The sequence below is a fragment of the Gavialis gangeticus genome, unplaced genomic scaffold (genome assembly GCF_001723915.1).
Source record: "Gavialis gangeticus isolate Ggan-Ray unplaced genomic scaffold, GavGan_comp1, whole genome shotgun sequence".
Lineage (NCBI taxonomy): Eukaryota > Metazoa > Chordata > Crocodylia > Gavialidae > Gavialis > Gavialis gangeticus.
The window spans coordinates 5,474,984-5,496,101 of NW_017729029.1; the positions used below are offsets into that span (position 1 = coordinate 5,474,984).

General features: G+C 42.3%; 1 protein-coding gene across 1 annotated transcript; it reads right to left on the bottom strand.

Moving 5' to 3' along the window:
* Positions 1 to 277: 277 nt before the first annotated feature.
* On the bottom strand, positions 278 to 19,578 carry CHMP1B (charged multivesicular body protein 1B). Its single transcript, XM_019521147.1, has 8 exons — positions 19,436 to 19,578; positions 10,106 to 10,203; positions 8,537 to 8,683; positions 6,809 to 6,877; positions 6,618 to 6,725; positions 4,934 to 4,977; positions 4,161 to 4,233; positions 278 to 3,664 (listed from the first exon to the last, which is right to left on the bottom strand). Exons 1-8 carry the CDS (start codon positions 19,449 to 19,451, stop codon positions 3,620 to 3,622), a joined length of 600 nt encoding a protein of 199 aa, XP_019376692.1. The 5' UTR covers positions 19,452 to 19,578; the 3' UTR covers positions 278 to 3,619.
* Between the last annotated feature and the right edge of the window lie 1,540 nt (positions 19,579 to 21,118).

Here is a 21,118-nt window from a genome sequence, read left to right on the forward strand (position 1 = left end):
AAGACTAAAGGGATTTAATAATAAAATAACATTGCTCAGACACAGCAGGTTGGAGAGCTGGCTAATACCAGTGATTCAAACCCATCCTTGAAGGGCTAAGTGTCAGATTAAATAATGGATAAGAGTCACCCTTAAGTTATTGGTTTAGCCCTTAGTCTCTCATCTTTCCTAAAACATTTTGTATCATGCACCTGTGGGCACCAAGATACATTCAAAGATAGTTGTATTTATTACCAGTGCAGCTTTAAAGGGAAACAATGAGAAGTAGACAGCAAAGTCTGATGGATCATTTTTATATGCACTGTAAACTTTTTTCTGCCCAAAGTTTTACAATAGCTTCAGGACATATTTGTTAGTAAAATAATTAGTCACAGGATAGGCCTAGAATCAGCGACCAGACAGCTACTGACAGTCTGCCTTCAACCCATTTCACAGTTAAGTGATCTTATTTGGCAAGAAATTAGTAAAAGGGGGTATATTACAGATACAACTCAGAAAACCCATGCATCTTCCATTTCCTCATATGAAGTTCACGGTGATAAAATCTGGAGGGGGAAAAAAACAAAAAAAACCCAACAGCTTCAGAAACTTACACCCTCCATTCAGCTTGGTAGTGGATAGACTACAGGTTGCTGCATAAAAGCACTTATGTCTGGCCAGAAACCTTTTTCTGAAGGGACTACTATGTACTCAATCCTTGCCTGTTTGGAGGCTGCCCATTAAAAACTTAACACTCTAATCAGTGCTAAGTATATGGAAGGTGCAATTAAAAGAACTGAACTCATTTTACATATGGGGAAAACAAAACCCTGAACAGCCAAATAATGGTGTTTCATCACAACAGAGCTGGGAGATAGAAGTCTATATTCCAGTTGTCCATCCACCCAATTCTTTTTACTTGCTATGCCATACAAAAAGATAGATGTTTACATGTTTAACAGAACTGCATACAATACTAGAAATGCAAGTGTCGCTCCTCATTCAGTCTGGCTTGACGATATCTAAAAACAAGCTGTTTTAAAATTAAGTAGTAACAATCAATATTAAAAATTAATTGAAATTAAAAATATTTTTCCCCAACTGCAGTATTTAAAAAGGTGTTCACAATTTAGATTTGCAATATATTAATGCTTTATCAAAAACAAAATAAATCAGAAGTCATTAGATGGGTAAAACACTTGAAGTGTAGAAGGCAATTCATATGACTTTATGAAATAATCCATTCACTATACTTGGGTAACTAGGAATATGGACAAACACCTACTTTCAGTGGATTTAAAAGGAGGGGAATCTATAGCAGCTATTAAGATTTGAATTGTTATGCGTGTATGAGCCTGTAGTTTCAAGTGTAACAAAATTGCTTCCACTTCAATCCTGCTTTATCCAAAGCCAAAGCTGAGGCAACTTAGCTCACTTATGGCTACAGGATGATGTACAGATAAGTTGAACAGTTGCTGCACATTCTGATGCAGCAGTTCCTTCTCCCTTTTTAACACTTTTACATATGTATTTGTCCATATCCTAGAGGGCTCTTAACATGAGTAAGAAAATAGCATGCGTCCAACTACCTCAGTCAGCAACCTCTTCCATCAGTGCAGATCTGAGGCTGTTGGTTCGGACTTACAGCAGGTTATTGTATAACATGCTTTGAGATGTACAGTATTCACTGAAATATAATCATTGAGAGTAAAGAACATCATGTTGGAACACTGAATGTTAAACCTACCTGGAATGCTTTCGTTAATCAAACACGTTCACTAACTGATTAGAGAGTCAGTATGTTTTTTTATTTATTAAATATTTACAGCAAAGTCAGGATTATGGCAGTTTTCTCCAAATATTCCTTCTGCATGAGAAATACCACAGCTGTGAGAGAGCTGAAACATGTTAGCTAAAAACTATCAAAAAATTTAAAAAAAATTCACTCTCTCTGCTGCAGTGAAGATGTGGCACTATAACAAGAGGCAATATTATAATTAGGAACCAAAGTGCAGAGATTTTTAATTTAAAGTAGAAGGGTTTTGATGCATTGTTTATCAGAGGATGTCACAAGTAGCTTTGACTACACATTTCCATAAATATTTCCTTAAATAAAAACTGCATGGAAACCTCAGAAATGTGATGACGACAACGGTAGTACTCTATTTAAAGCAAATATAAGTGCAGGTATGGACAGCTTACCCTATTTCATCTAAACAAAAACATTACAAACTATATTAATGTATGTGCAGAATACAACCCTTGTTTTTGCAAAACATATTGAAGAAAGTTCAAGAACAACAGGCATTTATTCAATATAATATATAGTCACTTTGCTCACTGAGAGCGAGAAACAGTAGGTCAGTATGCCCCTTTAATATCAAGGATTGGGACTGACCCATCCTGTTCAAATCAGATTAAAATCAGGAACCTATCCTGTGCCCCTATTTCAGGTAGGGGAATGGGGACTGGATTTAATAGAAAGGCAGGCCAACAATTCAGTGCAGGTAGGTTGTTTCCATACAGAGTGCATCTGATGGGGAGAGGGCTCTAGGGCCTGTAAACTTGGGGAAGAGAGTTTATAGCCTAGAAGGCTTAGGTGGCAAATGCAGCAACACAAAGAGGCCTTTGAGAGAGAGAGACAGGGTCTTAAGGAAGGCTTGAGGTAGGAAGCAGCAAGGGGTGGAGGAAATGCTGGCTTTGGTTACTTAATGTAAGGGCCTCAGTTAAAACCCATGTGTTGATGGGCCTTTATTTCCCTATCAACCTCTGAAGGGGAAAGAGACTGCTGAACGATATCCCAAAGCAAGAAAGACTGTTAAGAGTTCCACCGTGGAAGGAGTGAGCATGTGAATGTCTTAGCTTGAAGGCCATGTTGTAACCCAGCCCACAGGAGGCTGGAGGAAGAGAGCAAGATGAAACCTGAATATTGTAACTTCTTCTCCAGAAGGTACTCCAGAAAAGTAAATGGCTACAATATCTAATGGGATCAAGAGATGTTTAAAATAAAAATATATTTTATTTCTCCTCAACTGGAGCGATCATGCCATACAAATTCAGATTTATCTGAAGACCACTTTTGGTAGCCAGTTTTTGAACGGAGATCATTAAGCTGTAGCACAATTACTGCATTTTTAGCACACCAAAAATGTACTCAAGTCTAACAATCTGTTTTAATAGGCATTTTAAGACACAGACAACACTGTCCATCTGTGTTCCATGACTTTTGCTGTGTAAGGAAGTGAACTGCAACCATCATCTGAAGTGCACACAAGATTCTCCAACTGTATTCTTCAGAATTTAAAAAAATCCACCCCATAATTAAAATATTACATATTAATGGCCGTCTGTTTCAACAAGAACAAGCCAAAATTAGCTGACTTAGAATTTCAACATTTTGGTGAAAAGAATTTGCAAAAATATACTCCCAACTTCAAAATGTACTGTACAAAGAACACATTAAGTAGTATGATACTTCTGAATTACTTAATGTATTTTAGAAAGGAGAGCAAGCCAGAAGTGAACTATATTATAGTACAAATATTTAAACATCCAGGACAGACTGCATGAAATGTTCCTATTGTAGTGATGGGTTGTTACAGACAGAATGTACAGAGAACCGCAACTTTTGTTCTTTAACTTAAACTTGATCACGTAGGCGGGCCAGTCTCTGCGATAACTCATCCTGCAGAAACCAAAATAAAATTGAATTCACTATGTATTTGCTTTAAACAGATGCTTGCAAAGAATTGCATAAATTCACCCCATGAACACTATAAGAACTAACATTCAAGACAGAGTGAGATAAGGATTTGTATTTCTGGAAGACTAGCTTAAACTGAAGTCCATTATAACTGAGCATCACTGTGCACCATCCGCACTAGACCCAAGTTAAGAAACCCATCACCTTTGTATCTGCAGAAGCTAACTTGCATTAACTAAGTAGGTCAAAGAACATCCATTAATCACTTGGAAAGGTGGAGGGGCATGGAACACAGAGTCTTACTGAACAGTCTGAGTTAAAAAGCAAAACTGATAGACTTAACACTAAAAAAAAATCTCATGCCTGCAAGAATACTGCTTTGTCAGAACACATGAAATGTGTTAAGTGAAGAAATATCAAAATGAGGCAGTACTCCTGCATCACACTGATACAGAAGATACCAAAAAGCAACATTTACCTGTTCTGCTGAAGCCACGCTTGTGCCAACAGAACCTGTCTGCCCCTGAGGGAGTTCCATGTTCAGATCAAGACTAGTTGAAAATAGAAAAGAAAATGATTACATATATTATTAAGTTACACAGGATGCAATTTAAAAGTGACAAATGGTTCATGATTTAGGTATCCTACACATTGGAGAACCACCATAGTAACCCCTCCTCTACCCCCCCACAAAAAAAAATTATGCTCCAATATATTAGGCAATCTTCCTCAGGAAATTAGGACCATCATCAGGAGAACAATGCATCGGTCATAATAAAGATTAGTAACTGATACTTTCAGATAGTTGGGATTAGACCAGTGATAAAACAGGTATGAAAAGAAAAATCTACAAAAAGTTTTAATACAGGACTTGTCAAAAGTAGTTGTCTTGCCCCAGTAGCAGAAGCAGTCTGCTTCTTTCTGAAAAGTACAGTCAAACACAGGGTTTTTAATTTATTATTTGTTTGTGGGGCAGTGTATTCACATCAGCAGAGTAACAGAGAAGTACTGTTAACTCATGCTTTATTAATGCAGCAAGCGTGTGCGCATGTCCTTGCACATACTTGACATGCAATCCAAATGCATTTAATGCAGCCAGCCAGCATGATCTAGTTCTGTACAGTGCCCTTTAAAATCGGTTTGATTTATATAGTCTTACTGCAAACATTAGTTGTATTCAAAATTAAAATGCCAAGATCAGATGCAATTGTCTTTAGTTGCAAATATTCACTCTTTAAGAATTTAACTCACCCCGCTTCATCTGCCATTTCCTGTAGAAGCATATCCACTTGGTTCTAGAATAGGAATCAAAACTGAATGAGTCTGCTGTTATTACTACTGTTAACCTTAATAAAGCTGTTTTAGAGGGAAAGGTAGGCAAATTTTGAACATTTTTGTATTTCACCACCAGGAGGAGCTACATGAATTCAGAATACACAGCATCTCATGCTATACTATTCAAATTCTCTTGAACTTCAATTACTCAACTGCAGTATTTCCAACACACAAAACACTTAACTTGCACAAGTATATGAGTATAACCAATAGTCAGCATTTAACTATTACTGCCATGGTTCTGAACACCTTCCCTCCCTTAGAAGAGAACCACCCTCAATTTTATTCAGTTATAACTATATCTTTCTTAGAAGATACAGTTTGCTTTTGAATTACATTATCAACAACCAAATCTTCTTACTGGTGACTGTCTAACCACAAATGGCCATATAACCTTTGTGTTTGACAGCAACTAATTGTTACCTTAACTTCAGAATGTAAGCAAAATACTAATAATTATTTCAACGTACAGGTTTGTCACTTTATGCTTTACATGCATTCCTGGAAAATGGTGCATAACTTGAATTCACATAAAGGGAACCGACTTTACAATGTAACAAATAGGGATATGTTCCAAGACCTTGACTGTACTGACTCCCAGACCCATTTCTGCTACTTTTACAAGACAATTTTTGTACTCACCAGCAGCAGACAGTACACACAAGCACAGGGTGGTGGTGAATGTTTAGTTGGTGTGAAGAGAGGGTGGTGAAGGTTTCACTGATGGACCAGCGAGAAGGGTAGGAGATAAGCTAGTGGGACACTTAGAAGCCATAATGGGGATGGCAACTACAGAAACACGTCGCAGACAATAACCGAGGAGCAGATCCACAAGAAGACTATATTTTGGTGAATGTCACTCCCACAATGCACTGCACAAAGCAGCTGACTGCAAGCTTCCACCACACCAATCGCATAAAAGTGAATTTACCTTGCATAACAAATTTTTGTATAAAAAGGGTCATCGGCATAAGAGTGAATTCACACATATAGAACCCACATAAAGCGAGGGAAACCTGTATATGAGGTCTAATGGTGAAATGTATTCTAATGAAGAAGGCTTAGAAAACTAGTCAAAATTCTGTATAGGCCAAGGGAAGGCCTACAATCATAGAACTAAAACTGAAGTATTGCAAGCATGTATCATGACAACAGGGATCTATTTTGCAGTTGTGTTGGTCTGAGACAGACATACAAAACTCTAAAAAACCTCTTGGTTCAGAGGAGATACCCGGCATTAGACAGACTAAAAAATAGCCAAAAAAATTTTTATACAAGCTTTTGGGTGCACACGCCCTTCTTTAGGCAGAGGAGAAAGCAAAGATTGTAAAAATCCTCTTAGGTAGAAAATAAACTTCATTTTGCACAGGAGTGCAATCATATTGTGATATGGTATTTGTAATGTTCCAATTTTATTTGGGGGAAGTAGCAGCTTAAATATTTTGTTCACAAAGGAAACAAAAAGATACCAGATCAAAAAAAGGAAAATGTGCCAACTCCTCTTGGAGACTTAAAGGCAGTAAGTATGAATGTTAAAATGAAAGCACTTATGTACAATTTAGTTGCAGGCAATATTTGCTGAGAAATCAGTTATTCTTACTTGTGGCGTTGTTAGTGTAGTAGTGTTGCTCATTGTATCTTCCATCTGTTGCGTCTGAACATCTAATGTTTCAAACTGGTGCTCAAATTTGTCCATTAAGGCAGATATCTGCAGATAAATAGTGCTGTCAGAGCAACAGTACAGACCAACCTGAGAATTTATTTCAATCCTGAATGGTTCAATTTGTTTACCTTTTCCAGGTTCATGCTCTTCAGTGTGGCATCCATAGATTTAACTACACCTGCCATGGACTTTGTTACCTAAAAAGGAAAGTCAAACATATTACAACATTCATAAAATGCAAGTAATCGATAGTTATGCTTGAATCCTTCCACTTAAGAACTTCTACAGCACCACAGTTGATGCCGTTGCACAACTTTATCATTTTGGGGGGTTAATTTCTGCTTTTTAGAAGCTCTCTTTCTAAATTTAAATAAATGCTCTGGACTGAAATGATACAACTAAAAATTAAAATTATGCATGCAGCTGTTATTTTATGGGTGCACCAAAAACACCAGTTTACAAAGAAACCCAACAAGTTTTAGAAAAGTAATTTTAATGCAACTTTTCAGGCCTTTGGATTATTAATCCTGTGTTCTTATAACAGCCTTTATTCATAAGCATAATGAGTACAAGCTTGAAATTCTTGAAAACTACTCCTGAAGTATAATCACATCTGGAGAATTTTACAGTGCACAGGAACATGGCACAGTGGCAAGAACAAACAAATGGTATGACAGAAAATGCCTGGGGAACTTAGGTTTAACGGAATGTTTATCTTGGGCATTTCTAAAATGTTTTTCTATGATGTACACCAAAAGTAATGTTGCTCCTCTACACTATTTCATCTTTATTGACAACATTTCTCTACTTTAAGAGAGTCTAGTTTTGTAACACACTGGAGGACAGCAATTTAGTGCTGAGAAGGACTCTTATTAATCAAGTTCCTCAATCTTCTGATTCTTTTGGAGGTCTTTCTTCCAAGTACAGACCAAAGTTAGTTCTAATAACAAACTACAGTAATAAGTTTGCCGAAGTATTCTGAAGAGTCTTTTTAGTCATTTGGCAGGTCACTGTAAGCCAGGGCCATACAAGCCATATAATTTATTTACTTTTCTGTTAACTGTTTTTCTATTTTTTTGAATCAAACTAGAAACACCTTCTCAATACCTTTTGGCATCAGAAACGCCCAGGACATGCCATTATGCATCTAAGTCAAAGTTTAGTCAACTGACCAATCAAATATTGGTAAAAAACTGTAAGAAATTGCCTACAGATGCAAATAATATACAGAAAAAGCACAAAATTTCCATTAAGAAATGTGTAAAAAATAATTTAAAAGTCATATTTAATGTTAAAACCCACAAAAAAGTAAGGTTTTATTTTTAATTGGGGGGGGGGGAGAAGAGATTGTAAAGTTGCTATCATCTTTGACTGGTCCAAAAAATAGTCAATTGACAGGTCAATTGACTGGCTTGCCAACCCTAATTTTGGAAGGGGAAGGGAACAATATATTTAAAAGAATCTTGTGCAATAGAGAACACTAGATTAAAGTAAATGAACCATGCAATATGTTGGTTGTCACATAGGAACATATCTGATTTAGTTTACAAGGTTCAAATGTACCCTGCCTTCCATCCAACTAGACTAACAAATCTAACTGCATCTACGGGAGATGCTGTATCATAACGGTACTAAAAGAAGCATGTTAAGTCAGCGATGCCACAAACATGATGGCTAAACATTCACTGCAATCCTGACAACTTACAGCTTTTTACATCATTTGCTTTACTGTGGAACTTCATGCCAAGTATTCATAATGAGCCTGGGACTTCATCTGTAAAATACTGAATTAGGGAAGGCTACTGACAAGTAAGGGCCTTGTTTACTTTAGTGTTTATATTTAAAAACATGCTTACCTTGCCCATTGTTACTGCAGTTTGTACTCTTGCTGCTACTGCATCTACTCTGGCACTCATGCGCAAGAAGTTGATTGATTGATTCTTCTGTCGGATTGCATTTTCTGCATGTATTCTTGCAACTTCCGTATTACCCTTTTGGATTGCCTGTTTAAACAAACTAAAGCATTTCAACTATTGCTAAAAACTAAAACATTTCAACTATTGCTAATCTTCATTAACAACCCAGTGGTATTAAGCCTTGCAAAACAGTGCTATTCCTTCTAACACATCAGTTAGGACAGAATCATAGAAAATTAATTTTGTAAGAGACCTCAGGAGTTCATCTAGTCCAACCCCTTGCTCAAAGTAGACCATTCCAGCCAAGGTTTTGTGGAGGTTTTTAAGACCCAGCTACAAGGATGGAGATTCCACAGCCTCTCTGGGTAATCTGTTTCAGTGCTTTACTACCCCTCCTAGTGAGACAGTTTTTCCAAATACCTAACTTAAACTTTCTTTGCTGCATCTTGAGACCACCACTCCTTGTTCCTGTTGATGGGATTTTTCATAATGGATGACAAAATTCTATAGTCAACGATATCCACTATGACCCACACTGAAAAAGCAAAAACTAGTACTGAGGAGCCACAAATTTTAGCAAACACTGTAAGACCTTCCCCTTCAGAGAGACTTTTCCATGTGAATGACCCAACACTGACCACGCTTTTATCCAGAAATACCAATCTCATTATTTTAAAAACCCTAAATAAAGCTCTTAAATAAACTTACATGTTTTTAATATTTCTAATTTACCGAAAAGCATATTAAAAGAGAGCTCCCCCACCCCACAAGGTCTGAGACTCCATGAAGTTCACTTGGCTTCTCAACTGATACTTAACTATATTTACTCAACTCCAAGATGAGGTTTTTTTTTCATTTTCAACATGGGAAGAAAAAAGCCGCTCATCTTTGATTTAAGTACAAGGCTATCCACCACTTGGCTCGCACAGCCTCTGCCCTGTGCCCATGCTGTTGCTTACCCCGAGCTGCAAGAGCTGGAGCCATCACATGGGGACGGGCAGGGCAAGTGGCTGGCAGGCACTAGCAGGGAGGGGAAAGTGGCAGGAGGGCAAGGCACCAGGGAAAACGGCAGGGGACAAGGTGTGGAAGATGTGATGGAACAGGGGAAGGAGGGCATAGGCACCAATGGTGGAGAGAAGGAAGATCAAAGTGCCAGGGGGCAGGTCACTTGAATCCCCTGCTGCCACTTGTTACAGCAGTAAAAGGGATGAATTTAAGATGCACTCCCCCGCCCGGTTCTTAGATTCTATACATGGAAAATTCTAAACAAACATATAATTCTTCATGTATAGAAACTAATTACTAGGGGGTCATCTTAAATTAAAAGTTGCTTTGGGTTCAGGTAAATATGGTATTCTGCACAGAAGGTGCTCAGAAACTGTCAACATCAAATCTTATGGCAGATTGCTCAGAAGGAACCCAGCTTGAATTTCAGATCCCAGGGTGAGTTTGCCAGGCTAGTATGAAATATTTTCCTAGCAAAAAATTGTAAAAAACTTCATTACTAACCTTCTTTATTTTAGCCTTTTCAGCCTTTTCTTCTTTGTCACACTTTTTTGAATTCCTGCTAAGTTCTTTTGCAGCAAACTTCAGGTTAAAGAGGTGTTCTACAGTGCAAGTTAAGGATCATCAAAATGCTCAATGTTTAAAAAATTAACACGTTTCCTTGCTGGATTTGGTATCCCACTATACATTTGTATTTTCTTTATAAAACATTCTATAAATTGTAATATTGTTAGGGCTGCATCTTTCATTTGCACACCAAAGCATCTCAGCTAGTTTACTACATTTCAATCTTTAAGTAGTGCAAGTCATTTTCTGAGCTCCAGGTTAAAACCATGTTTTAGACAAATGTTTTCTGAAACAAACTCAGAGCACAAAATGGCTTAATTTAGAAAAAGACACAACTAACTTCAGATTAGTTAAAATGAGTAAAGAACACTGATCTCTAGAATTCATATGATGCTTGGTATTAAAAAGCCAACAACAAAATTGCTTAGCTTAAATAGAGAATCACTGCCAAACTCAACAGGAGCAGATTCTGAAAATTCCAACTCCAGTATGCATGCATGTACAGAGTTTTCATTTTAAAATCCATCCTAAGTACATGGTCTCTCTGGCCCAAATAATGATTATGGTGACATGAACCAACACAGATAAACAGAATGTACAGGTTCAAGTTATGGCAAATTGGAATAAAAATGTACCTGTAAGATTAGGGATTCATCATATACCCTCTTCCATCAGGAACAGGAAGAGGTAGAAGAGAAATCTTATTTATTATATGTGGTAAAATATATGGTAAATGAGATGACAAGGTGTTATAAATCAGATGACATGTACATTTTGCCACAAATTATTTAATGAAATAGCATTATTCTTAAACTCTGCTAATCAAATACCTAGCTCTCATGAAGTACTTATCACTAGATCTCAAAGCATTTTACATCACCCTCATTTAAAAATAATTAGAACAGTATTTACTTAGCAATGTTTCTGATAACCAGAATGATTTTTATTCAGACATAATAAAATTACAAGACTGGAAAATATGGATCACCAAGTAATTACAAGACAGAGTTTAGTCCTTTAGGAAAGCGATTAACTCTATTACACATGAGTAAAAAAAATATTTATACAGATATTTTCCTTTTCAAGAGACAATGGATTATTTGCTGCAATTTTAGGAATAACTTCTATATAATTCTTTCACCTCAATTTATATCCACCTGTAATTTGGGACAGTGGCCAATGATATGTAAGTGTTTACATTAATAAACAGATGGTATACCAATGCAATACTATTCCATTAAGGTAAATGATAAACATTTGATTTCTCATTTTTACTAGGAGTGTAAATTTGGGGTACAAGGCCTTAAGATCATGGCCATATTCCTGCCATTACAGAAAAACTATTTACTGTGACCTCAAGAAGTCTTCTGCTATACAACTGAATATTTTGATTATGCATATTAAGCCTCTTCCAAACAGTCACCTTTACAATGCTGAAATATTTTTCCAAAACATATAGCTGGTATTTTTAAGGGCTCATCTTTGTTGGCTTAAAGCTTTAACTCTAGTTTTACCCCTAACCCAATATCTGTCCCTATACAAGTCTTTAACAGGAGGTAAGTGGTGGTATTTCAAGCTCGAGCTAGCTGGCCTGAGAGAGTGGGTGGGCTGATGCTTGAGCACTGCTGGCACTCAACTAGTAACACAGGGGTTATGCAGCAGCTCAAATTGCAACAACTCAGCTGCTAATCCAATCACTGCCTGATGTGTTTTCACAGTGCAGTCACTCACTCCAGTTAAACCACTGCACATGTACTAAACTCAAGCTAATGGTGAAAATAAATCCAAAAATTATATTCTAAAATGTTCAAATTGTACAATCAAAAATTTGTATTAGAAAACACTCTACATAAATTTTTAACACTACATAAAATACATTATACCAGAAAGAGGGGTAAACACCAAAATGCACTTTTTAAAGGAGAAAACTCAAATTTTAGAAGAGGTCCTTGTATCAGTGAAGTACAGAATACTAAGCTTTTTTAAACGTATTTTTTAAAAGCCATATTGCTGTAATAAACAGAAAGCCACACAAATGATTAGGAAAAAAAACAAAAAACCTACTACAGTAAATTCCACACTGTAGCTTGTGCATAAAACCACCATTTGAGTAATAATTTAGAACAACTTCAATTCAAAAGTTCAGTTGTGGAATGCTGTAACAGGGGGCCTCCTCAGGGCCAATCTCACTGTAGCCCACCCACCTGTTTCTGGGTTAACCACCCACCACCCCTTGTTGGAATTAATCAATGATGTAATTAAGCAGGGGGCTCCCCATTTCCTGCTCCGATGCCAGGGGGCACTATCTGCGACTCCCTTCCTTCCCTACACCGCAGCCCAACCCTCACTGATGACATCGAGATGTTCTCACAATCACCAGCCCCTCACTGGGCCCCAGAATCCTACTGTTGAACCCCTCCTAGATTCCTCTCCTCCAGCAGCCTATTCCACCTTCATCCTGGGCAGCGTAGCTCCCTGAACCGCTTCCCCTTCTGGGTGCGGTCCCCCCGGGACCTTTGGCTCACTAGCCCTGGCCCAACTCCAGGCCAGTCAGAACCCCAGGCCCTCAGCTCTTGGGTGTCTCTCGCGGTGGGCTCCTGGCCCTTTGACCCTTCTGGTCCTGGCCCCAGCATTGACCAGTCAGGAGAAGTCCAGGCAGGCCTGAGTCTATGGCCTCACTCTCTTTCTCTGGGGGTCTACCCTCCAGACCCTACAAAGGGGAATCCACTTGGTTGTGGGAGCTAGGGGTCAAGGTGCCCCAACCCACCTTTCACCGGGGTGGTAACTGGCTTGGTATTTCCTGGGGGCTCCCGCGCCACTGAGAGCCCCACCAGGCCACCCACTCCTGGCAGGGTGCAGTTTTAGGTCATGCCCAGGACCAAGAGCCTCCTGACCATCCCCTACATCTCCTCCCTTACCTCCAGATGATACCAGCAGCCCTCCAGCCTCCAGCAGCAGAACTGCCCTGTTTATACAGGCAGCCCCAGAGTCAAAATGGCTGCCCTCATCAGGCACCTGACAGCTGCTAGCTCCAGGCCCTTAAAGTGGCGGGCACAAACAGTACCCTGCCACAAATGCCCACAGTCCTAAGAAATACATATTGTGCCAATCCAGGTGTCTTGGGAAGACCAGTGAACAATGCGCCATACACACACTAATTGGTTTTTATCAATGACTTGCAGGGATACATAGGCAAGTAAAAGGATGATCTTGTGATTATAGAACTGGTGTGGGAATTAGGTTCTCTGGGCTCAGCTTGCTCTTCTGCTTTAAATGTTCTGTATATCCTTGAGGAAATCAGTCTGTCTGTTCACTGCCCATAAAATGTAGGAAGCAGTAGCCTATCTAGCAGTAGTTAACCATATTTATCTGAATATGTGACGTAAGCTGGCAGTATGGTAACAACTTCACAGCAAGATACAATCTGCTGTCAATTGTTTAGCTCCTTTAAATAACCTGAATAACTGCTTCCCTCATGTTTAGCCTTTACAGAATTAAGGCCAGAACAGACCAGTATGACAATCTAATCTGACCCATTGTTTTTTTTTATACAGTCAAACCATGGGTTCCTACAAAATAATCATCTAAAATTTAACTCTGGAACACCAGATGTGTGTACAAATCTCCTAGAATTTTAGGCATTTTTGTCCTTATAACCTAGGATCTCCCTATCCTCATCAATACAAATTTTGGTTTCATACGATTTCGTTTTAATTCCATATTAGAAAAACAAGTACAAGTTTTGCTAGATTTTGACTTGACCATCTCTCTGTGGGTTTACATAAACTAGGGCTGATGTCAAAGAGGCTTATAAAGAGGGATCCTGGTCTTCTCTGATTAAAAAACCCACAAATTTTTTGATAAAACCCACAAAATCTATGATTAAAATGAAATATATGTGTGTGTGTGTGTGTGTAACTGAACACAAATGTTTTATTGATATATTTACAACTTTAAAGTAATTTGGAAGATTACCAGTGCCTCAATCACTATAATAAAATAAATTCTAAATACCTATATATTTTAGTATTAGATTTTGGGTTTTATCATGGAAAAAATCAGAGCTCCCCCTGCCCCCTTCACTCAACAGGATGCAGGTCCAGGCCCCTCACTCCCCACCCGCAGTCCCCCAGCTGTGCTGGTGCCCCCCATCCCTCACTCCCCCACACCTTGCCCCTCACCAACCCTGTCGGAGGGAGCCCACCAGCTGCCAGGGCTACAGGGCCAGGAACCTGGGTCTGCAGTCCCTGCCCCCTACAGCAGCACCCAAGCCCTGGCTGCCACCCATGGGAGATGGTGGCTCCTGTGGCCTGAGCAGGGAGCAGAGCATGGAGCCCAAGTCACCCTCCCCTGTGGGCGGGTACAGGCTACCAGCTTAAGCTCCCCACCCTGCTGCACTTCCCCCAGGGCCTCTGCAGCCCAGCAGGTGGGATACAGTGCAGCAAGGCAGAGTGGGGCTGGGTGGGGAAGCTCCTTGCTGCCACAAGCTCTGCGCTGTCCTGGAGAGGCGGCCCCTGTCCATCTGGCAGCAGCAAGGGGCACAACTGCGCACCAGTGTCCCTGATGCTACTGGGCAGGCAGGGGAAGCTTCACCAGGTCAGTGTGGGGCTTCCTTGCCTGGCCCCACTCTGTCCTGCCATGCCAGATCCAATCCACTGGGTTGCAGAAGCCCCAGAGGGCAGTAGGTTGGGGAGACCTGAGCCTGCAGCGGGCAGCCCACCACCTCACCGTGCACAAATCTAGGGGGCATGTATCCCTCTACCCGCCACCCAGGAGTGCACACAGGAGCAGGGAGCCAGCCCCACCCCAACACGTCCTGAATGAGCCACCTGCAGCTCTATCCTGCTCCCTTCCCAGGGCCTGGGTCCCAAGCCCCACGCAGGTGGGCAGCAGCCCCAGCCCTGTCCAATTCTCTCCCTCTCTTCCTATGGGGACCTCAATCCTCTTACCCCCTGTAACAAGGTGGCCTCGTCAGGCCTCTGCCAGCCGCCCTGCTCCTGGGGTAACTTACTGCTTTGCTCACCTACCATGCCTTGATGGAAAAATATGAGAGTTGTTACTAAGGCAGGAGGCTACCCATTATTCGCCCTGCTGACAAGGGCCTAATACCCGCTCTGACTTCCCCTCCACGGGTGCCATGACTTGCAGATGTTACTCTGGTGTTACTTTTCCAGCCTATGGCTGGAAAAACTGAGCACACAGTTGTAGCTCTTCTCTACAGCTCCGGAGGGCCACTCACATGCCACCCCACTCTTACCATGGTCCTATTTACTCTGCTGGTTCTCACCCAGCCTCTTTCACATTGCCCTCTCTAGGGGCCACACGCATCCCACCTGGCCTCACTCAGCTTCAGGCTTAGCTCTCCTTGCCTCAGTCAGCCCTGGTGCAGGCTGTTGGGCGTCTCCTGCTACCCTCACCTGAGCGTTGATTGAGTGATTCTACAACTATAGGCCCCTTGCTGGGCCACTACGCCCCACTGGGCCTCCTCACTCACCCACTCATGGGGCCACTGTGCTCATCGCCTCTCTCATTCAGGGTCTCACTTGTGCCCCTGGGCTTTAGTGTGCTACCTGGGCGCTGCCCCATGTCCCTCCTCTGGCCTGAGCTCTGCCTCAGGGCTCTTTAATGAGCCTGGGCTCCCCCTACTCATTAGAACATCACTAGTGATGTAGGGCTGGGATTATATGGTGCCCCAACCCACCTTTCACTGGGCAGGTAACTGGCATTTCCTGGAGGCTCCCATGCCACGAGGAGCCCCACCAGAACACCCTTCCCTGGCAGGGTGTATTTTTACATCTTACCCAGGACAAGGGGTCACCTCCACCCCATAGCCCCTGACCTTACCTCCTGACTATGGCCACAGCAGCCTCTCAGCCTGATGTTACCTCCTTACTCCTGCAGCAAACTGCAGCCCAGTTTATATCCCTGGATCCAAAATGACTGTCCTCATCAGGCACCTGGCTGCTGCCTGTTTTCTGCTCTTAAAGTGGCAGGCATCAAAGGGGCCCTGCCATACCCCCAGACCAGACTTCCCTACAGGAGCTGCTCTCCAGGCTGCCTGGCATCCGTGTGCATATACATGCACATGGTGCCCCCTGCTTGATCACCCTTCTCCTGCTCCCCCCAGCCCTTTGCAGGCTGGAACTCTGCCAGCTTGCAGAGAACTTGTTGCAGAAGTGGAAAAACCATGTGTTTCTCCATTAAAATGAAAAAAAAATCCATGTTTTTATCAATTAAAAGGGAATATCTGTGTTTATTTCCATTTTTCCATGGGAAACAGAAAACCTGGATCCCTGCTTACAAAGCAGACTGTTTTTATATGTTCTTGTAGGGTTTTTTAGCTCAATACAATAAATCCAATTAGATTATCAGTTTGTTACATTACAAACCAGGACACCTCAATAAAGAAACCTGCAAATTCATTCAAAGTACATAAGTATCTACACTTATCCAATGTATTTGAATATCATGGGAATAAAGATTAAATCACAAACCCAATTTACAACAAAGATTAAAAAAGGATTATATCTTTAATGTGTAAAGGCAGCCCAAAATGTTTCTCCACAAAAAAAGTATTATTTTTTTCATATTAATGTTTCAGATGTTCATAGGAAAGTAGGGTTGGAAAGGACGTCAAGAGATCATCTAAGTCCAGCTCCCTGCTCGAGGCAGGATCATCCCAGACTAAACTATCCCAGTCAAGTGCCTGTCTAACCTGCTCTGGAAATTTTTTAGGGGTGGGGATTCCGCAACTTCTCTAGGCAATCTGTTCCAATGCTTGACCACCCTTATAGTCAGAAAGTTCCTCCTAGTCTTCAACTTCTCTGGCTGTCAATCATTTTTGCTGCTTTCCCTGGACCCTCTCCAATACATCCACATCTTCCTTGAACTGTTGGCCCAAAACTAGACAGAGTACTTCAAGTGAGGCTTAACCAGTACTGAATGGAATGGAACAATCACTTCCCTTGATTTATAAGAGACATTCCTGTTCATACAGTTTCATATGCCACTGGCTTTTTTTTGCCTCAAGAACACTGTTGACTCACATTCTACGTATAGTTTACTGCAGGAGTGTTAAAAGACATGGCCCACACAGCCCTATCATCTACAGTGCTACCTTTGGGTCCTGAATCAGCCCCACATACCATATGCAGTACAAGCTGCTTCTGGCACTATGTACTGCATAAGGCATGCAGACACCATCTGGCACAAGCTGCATGTGGCATAGGGGCTGAAGCCAGTGCATGCACTGCATAAGGTGCATGGGGCCAGTCCACGTTGCATGTGGTGGCTGCGCCAGACTGGCTCTGCACACTGCATCCAGGGCTGGGCTGGATCAGGCCCTTAGACTGGCCCAATGAGCAAGATCCAGTGTGCAGGGCCAGTCTGGATCCATACTGCATGTAGTACACAGGGCTGGAGCCAGCACACACTGCATGCAGCACACAGGGCCAGTCTAGGACATGCCTGCATGCAGCAGCCATACCGAGTCAGCCTGCACACTGGACCTGGTGCACGGGCCAGTGTGTGGGTCTGGTCTGGCCCACAGACTGCGCCTGCACCACTCGTGCAGCCCACAGGGCCGGATAAGTTTATCATCCCTGGTCTACTATAACCCCCAGGTCTTTATCTGGAGCACTGCATCCTACCCAATCATTCTTCTGTTTGTAATTATTCCCAAGTGCAGGACTTTACATTTGTCTTTTTTGAATTTTATCTGATTGACTGCAGATCATTTCTCCAATTTCTCCAAGTCATTCTGGAACCTGGCCTTAGCATCTATAACTCCACCAAACTTAGTGTCATCCACAAATTTGCTGGGCACACATCCAAATTTTAGTGGAGATGTTAAACAATACCATACCAGAACGGAGCCCCAGGGACCCCCCACTTGATACCTCCTCCCAACCAGACACTGAGCCACTGATGACAATGAGCCAGTCATGGATCCAATTTATAGTACTTTCACTTAGTCTCTATGTTCTTAGCTTAGTAATGACACTATTGTGGGAAACAGTGCCAAAAGCTTTGCTGACGTCAAGGTCTATTACACCTATTGCTCTCCCTCCAACCACAATTTGTTTTTTGTTGACATCTTTTTAAACAGGCTTTTTAAATGCACCTATCAATGCAGACCTTATGGTTCAAAAAAATCAATATCCTTAGGTGTCTCAGTGATTATCCAACAAAATGAGGAAAAGCTACATTTTATATTCCTGATAATTAAGGAAAAAGCCAAACAGAAAGCATTAAAAATCTGTCACATTACTTAACCATATACAGCAAATCATAATTAACAGAATTCCATTTTTCTGAAAATCTTTTGCTGGTCCTTAAAGAAAACTATTAATTCATTTTGAAAATTATTAGACTGAAGTGCTTGCCTAAATCTAAATACTTAAAATTATTCCAGAAGTGAGGAAGTATTCCCCCAGCTCTGCTGACACTGCCAAGTCTGCAGGCAGACAATTTACCGTAATGAGGCAACCAGCCTCAGACCTGATGTTCTGTTCCTCCTAATATTTTAAGATAGCTGCTTTTCCCCACCCCCTTTGTTTCCTTCTGTGCTCTAAAATGAGAGCACCACCTCATTGCCAGTCAGCCAATCCGGTTAATGAAGGAGAAATTAAAATTGCTCCTGCCTAAGGACAGAGAGTCTGGGCATCTTTACCCTTTCAGGTGCCCACTCAGACTGAGCTCAGATCAGCCATCAGAGCCACCATGTAAGAAGCGACGTAAGCTTTTTACATCAGTTGCTCTGAATAACAGCCAGACACACCCACTTCACTTTGCACTTCCTCAATGACGCACTCAACCTTGGACCCGTCAAGTCATTAGACATCAGTCATTGCCTCCCAAGGCTTGCATGCTTCCCCCACCCCAAACGCCTCCCTGCACACACACCACTCCAAAACAACCGGCATTTCTAGTCTGCAGCACCCACCCAACAGGCCGAGCCACTCTGCAAGGAGGCGACACCCTCACTCCTTGCTGGGGGCACCAGACAGGGGAAGCGATGCCCTCTAGCCGCCCTGCCTCCCGCCGTATCTAAGCACCGGGGCAGGGCAAAGGCCTTAGGCGCTTTCCCCCAGAGGCCGCACTAGCGCCGCCCTCCCCTCTCCCCGCCAGGACAGCCTGTGTCGCCCGGCACCGCGGGGCCGCTGACGGCGGGAAGGCGCGGCTCCGAGACAGACGAGGCCAGGCAGCCCGGCCCTCCCCAGCCAGGCGCAGCAGCCGCCCCCCGGCCCGGCCCGGCCCAGAGGATACTCTCCATGGCGGACATAGCGGCGGCACCGCCTCGGGCGGGCGCTGAGGGGACGTTCCGATTCGACGCGGCCCCTGCTCCGGGGATTGTTTGGCTTCCGGCTTCCGGTTTCCGTCACGCGCCGGGTACTTCCGCCGTGGCCGGAGCGAAAGCCCTCACAGGGGGGCGGAGATCCGGGTGCCGGTTACGTGACGGTGACGGCAAGGGGCAGACGTGCAGGGATGGGGCTGGCCCGGCCCCTGGGTAGCGCCCCTCCCCACGCCGGCGCAGTGTTGCCCGATGTACGATGATTACCGTATTTATACGATAATTTCATCCCTTGGAGGAAGTACAGTCAAAAATAGCAAAAGCGTTCAAAGTATACCAGGGATGTATGTGGTAGCCGCGTCGGTCTGAGACAAAAAGAAATACAGAAATCTAGAACTCTTGGTTATGATCTTGGTCTAATAAAAGGTAACGTTTTGGAACCAAGAGTTCTAGATTTTTGCATTCCGAAACTTACCATAATTTTCGAGGCAGCTAATTAGTCCGGTACGTGCAAGACTCAAATCACTCTCAGAGACTTAACTGCCTTTTGGGCTCGCTTAGGGCAGCCTGCCCCAAAACAGAGATGCTTCCACTATGAGACCCAGCTCTCATTCACTGCAGAGTTGCAGTGAGCAATGTAAAAGTAAATTATAAGACGACTTATTTGCATACCTGTTTGCATATTTTTTCAGTCTAAGATAGTTTTCCAGCAAATATGATCATTTTGAGCTTTCAGTATGATAATTTAATATTTAAGACCTGGCAACTCTGCCCAGGCAGCCACAGGGCCCTCTTCCCAGAAGGGGAGAAACCCAGAGCAGGCCCCAAGCACCTGGGAGATAGGGAGTTAAGAGGGGCAAGGCTGCCTCCTTGTGGGGGTTAAACCACTTCAAGGTAGTTCTTTTTGGCCTGTGTCACATATATTACGCAATGAAGGCACAATTAATATTGACTGGCCAGTCCTGCCAAGTAAAGTTCACACCATAAAAATGGCTCTCCAGCTATAGAAACAGCCAACCCGCAACATAGTGCTTGAAAATATGTAACAACTCCAGAGCCGGTTTCTAGCCAAGGTCAGGGCCCTCTGACTCAGCTGTTTCTCAGCTGGGTGCCCTGAGATCTTTTCAAGGTGCTGACACTGTGCAGCATCCGCGGGGCATATGACATGATCAGGGATCCTGGTTTTCTCTGAAAAAAATTCCCCAATTTTCAGATTAAAAGAGATTTTTCCGTCATGAAAATTAAACATTCTAACCATGAAAAAATGTGGGTTTTGGGTTACTTCTTTGCATCCAAAAACTGGGGATTTTTTTTTTTTTAATCACAGAAAACCAGGATCCCTGAACATGATTCACCACATAAACCCAGAGACTGCAAGCAGGAATCCCTAGTGACCAATGCATTCTGCCTGGCTGTGGTCTCCCTGAGCTCTCTGCAACAGAAGAACTGCTCTATTATTTTCTTGTAGTCAGAAGACATTTGGCATTTTTGGAGGGGAGCCTCGTGTCTTTAAAGGGGTAAGAACAGCTGACTTAGAGCATGGGTGTTCAACCTTTTCCTCCCGTGGGTTGGATGGGCAATGCCCAGTCTGTCCATGGGCCAGACTCAGCCGGTAGTCCTGATTTAGTTCCTGGGGAGATTGCTCTGGGGCCCATCTG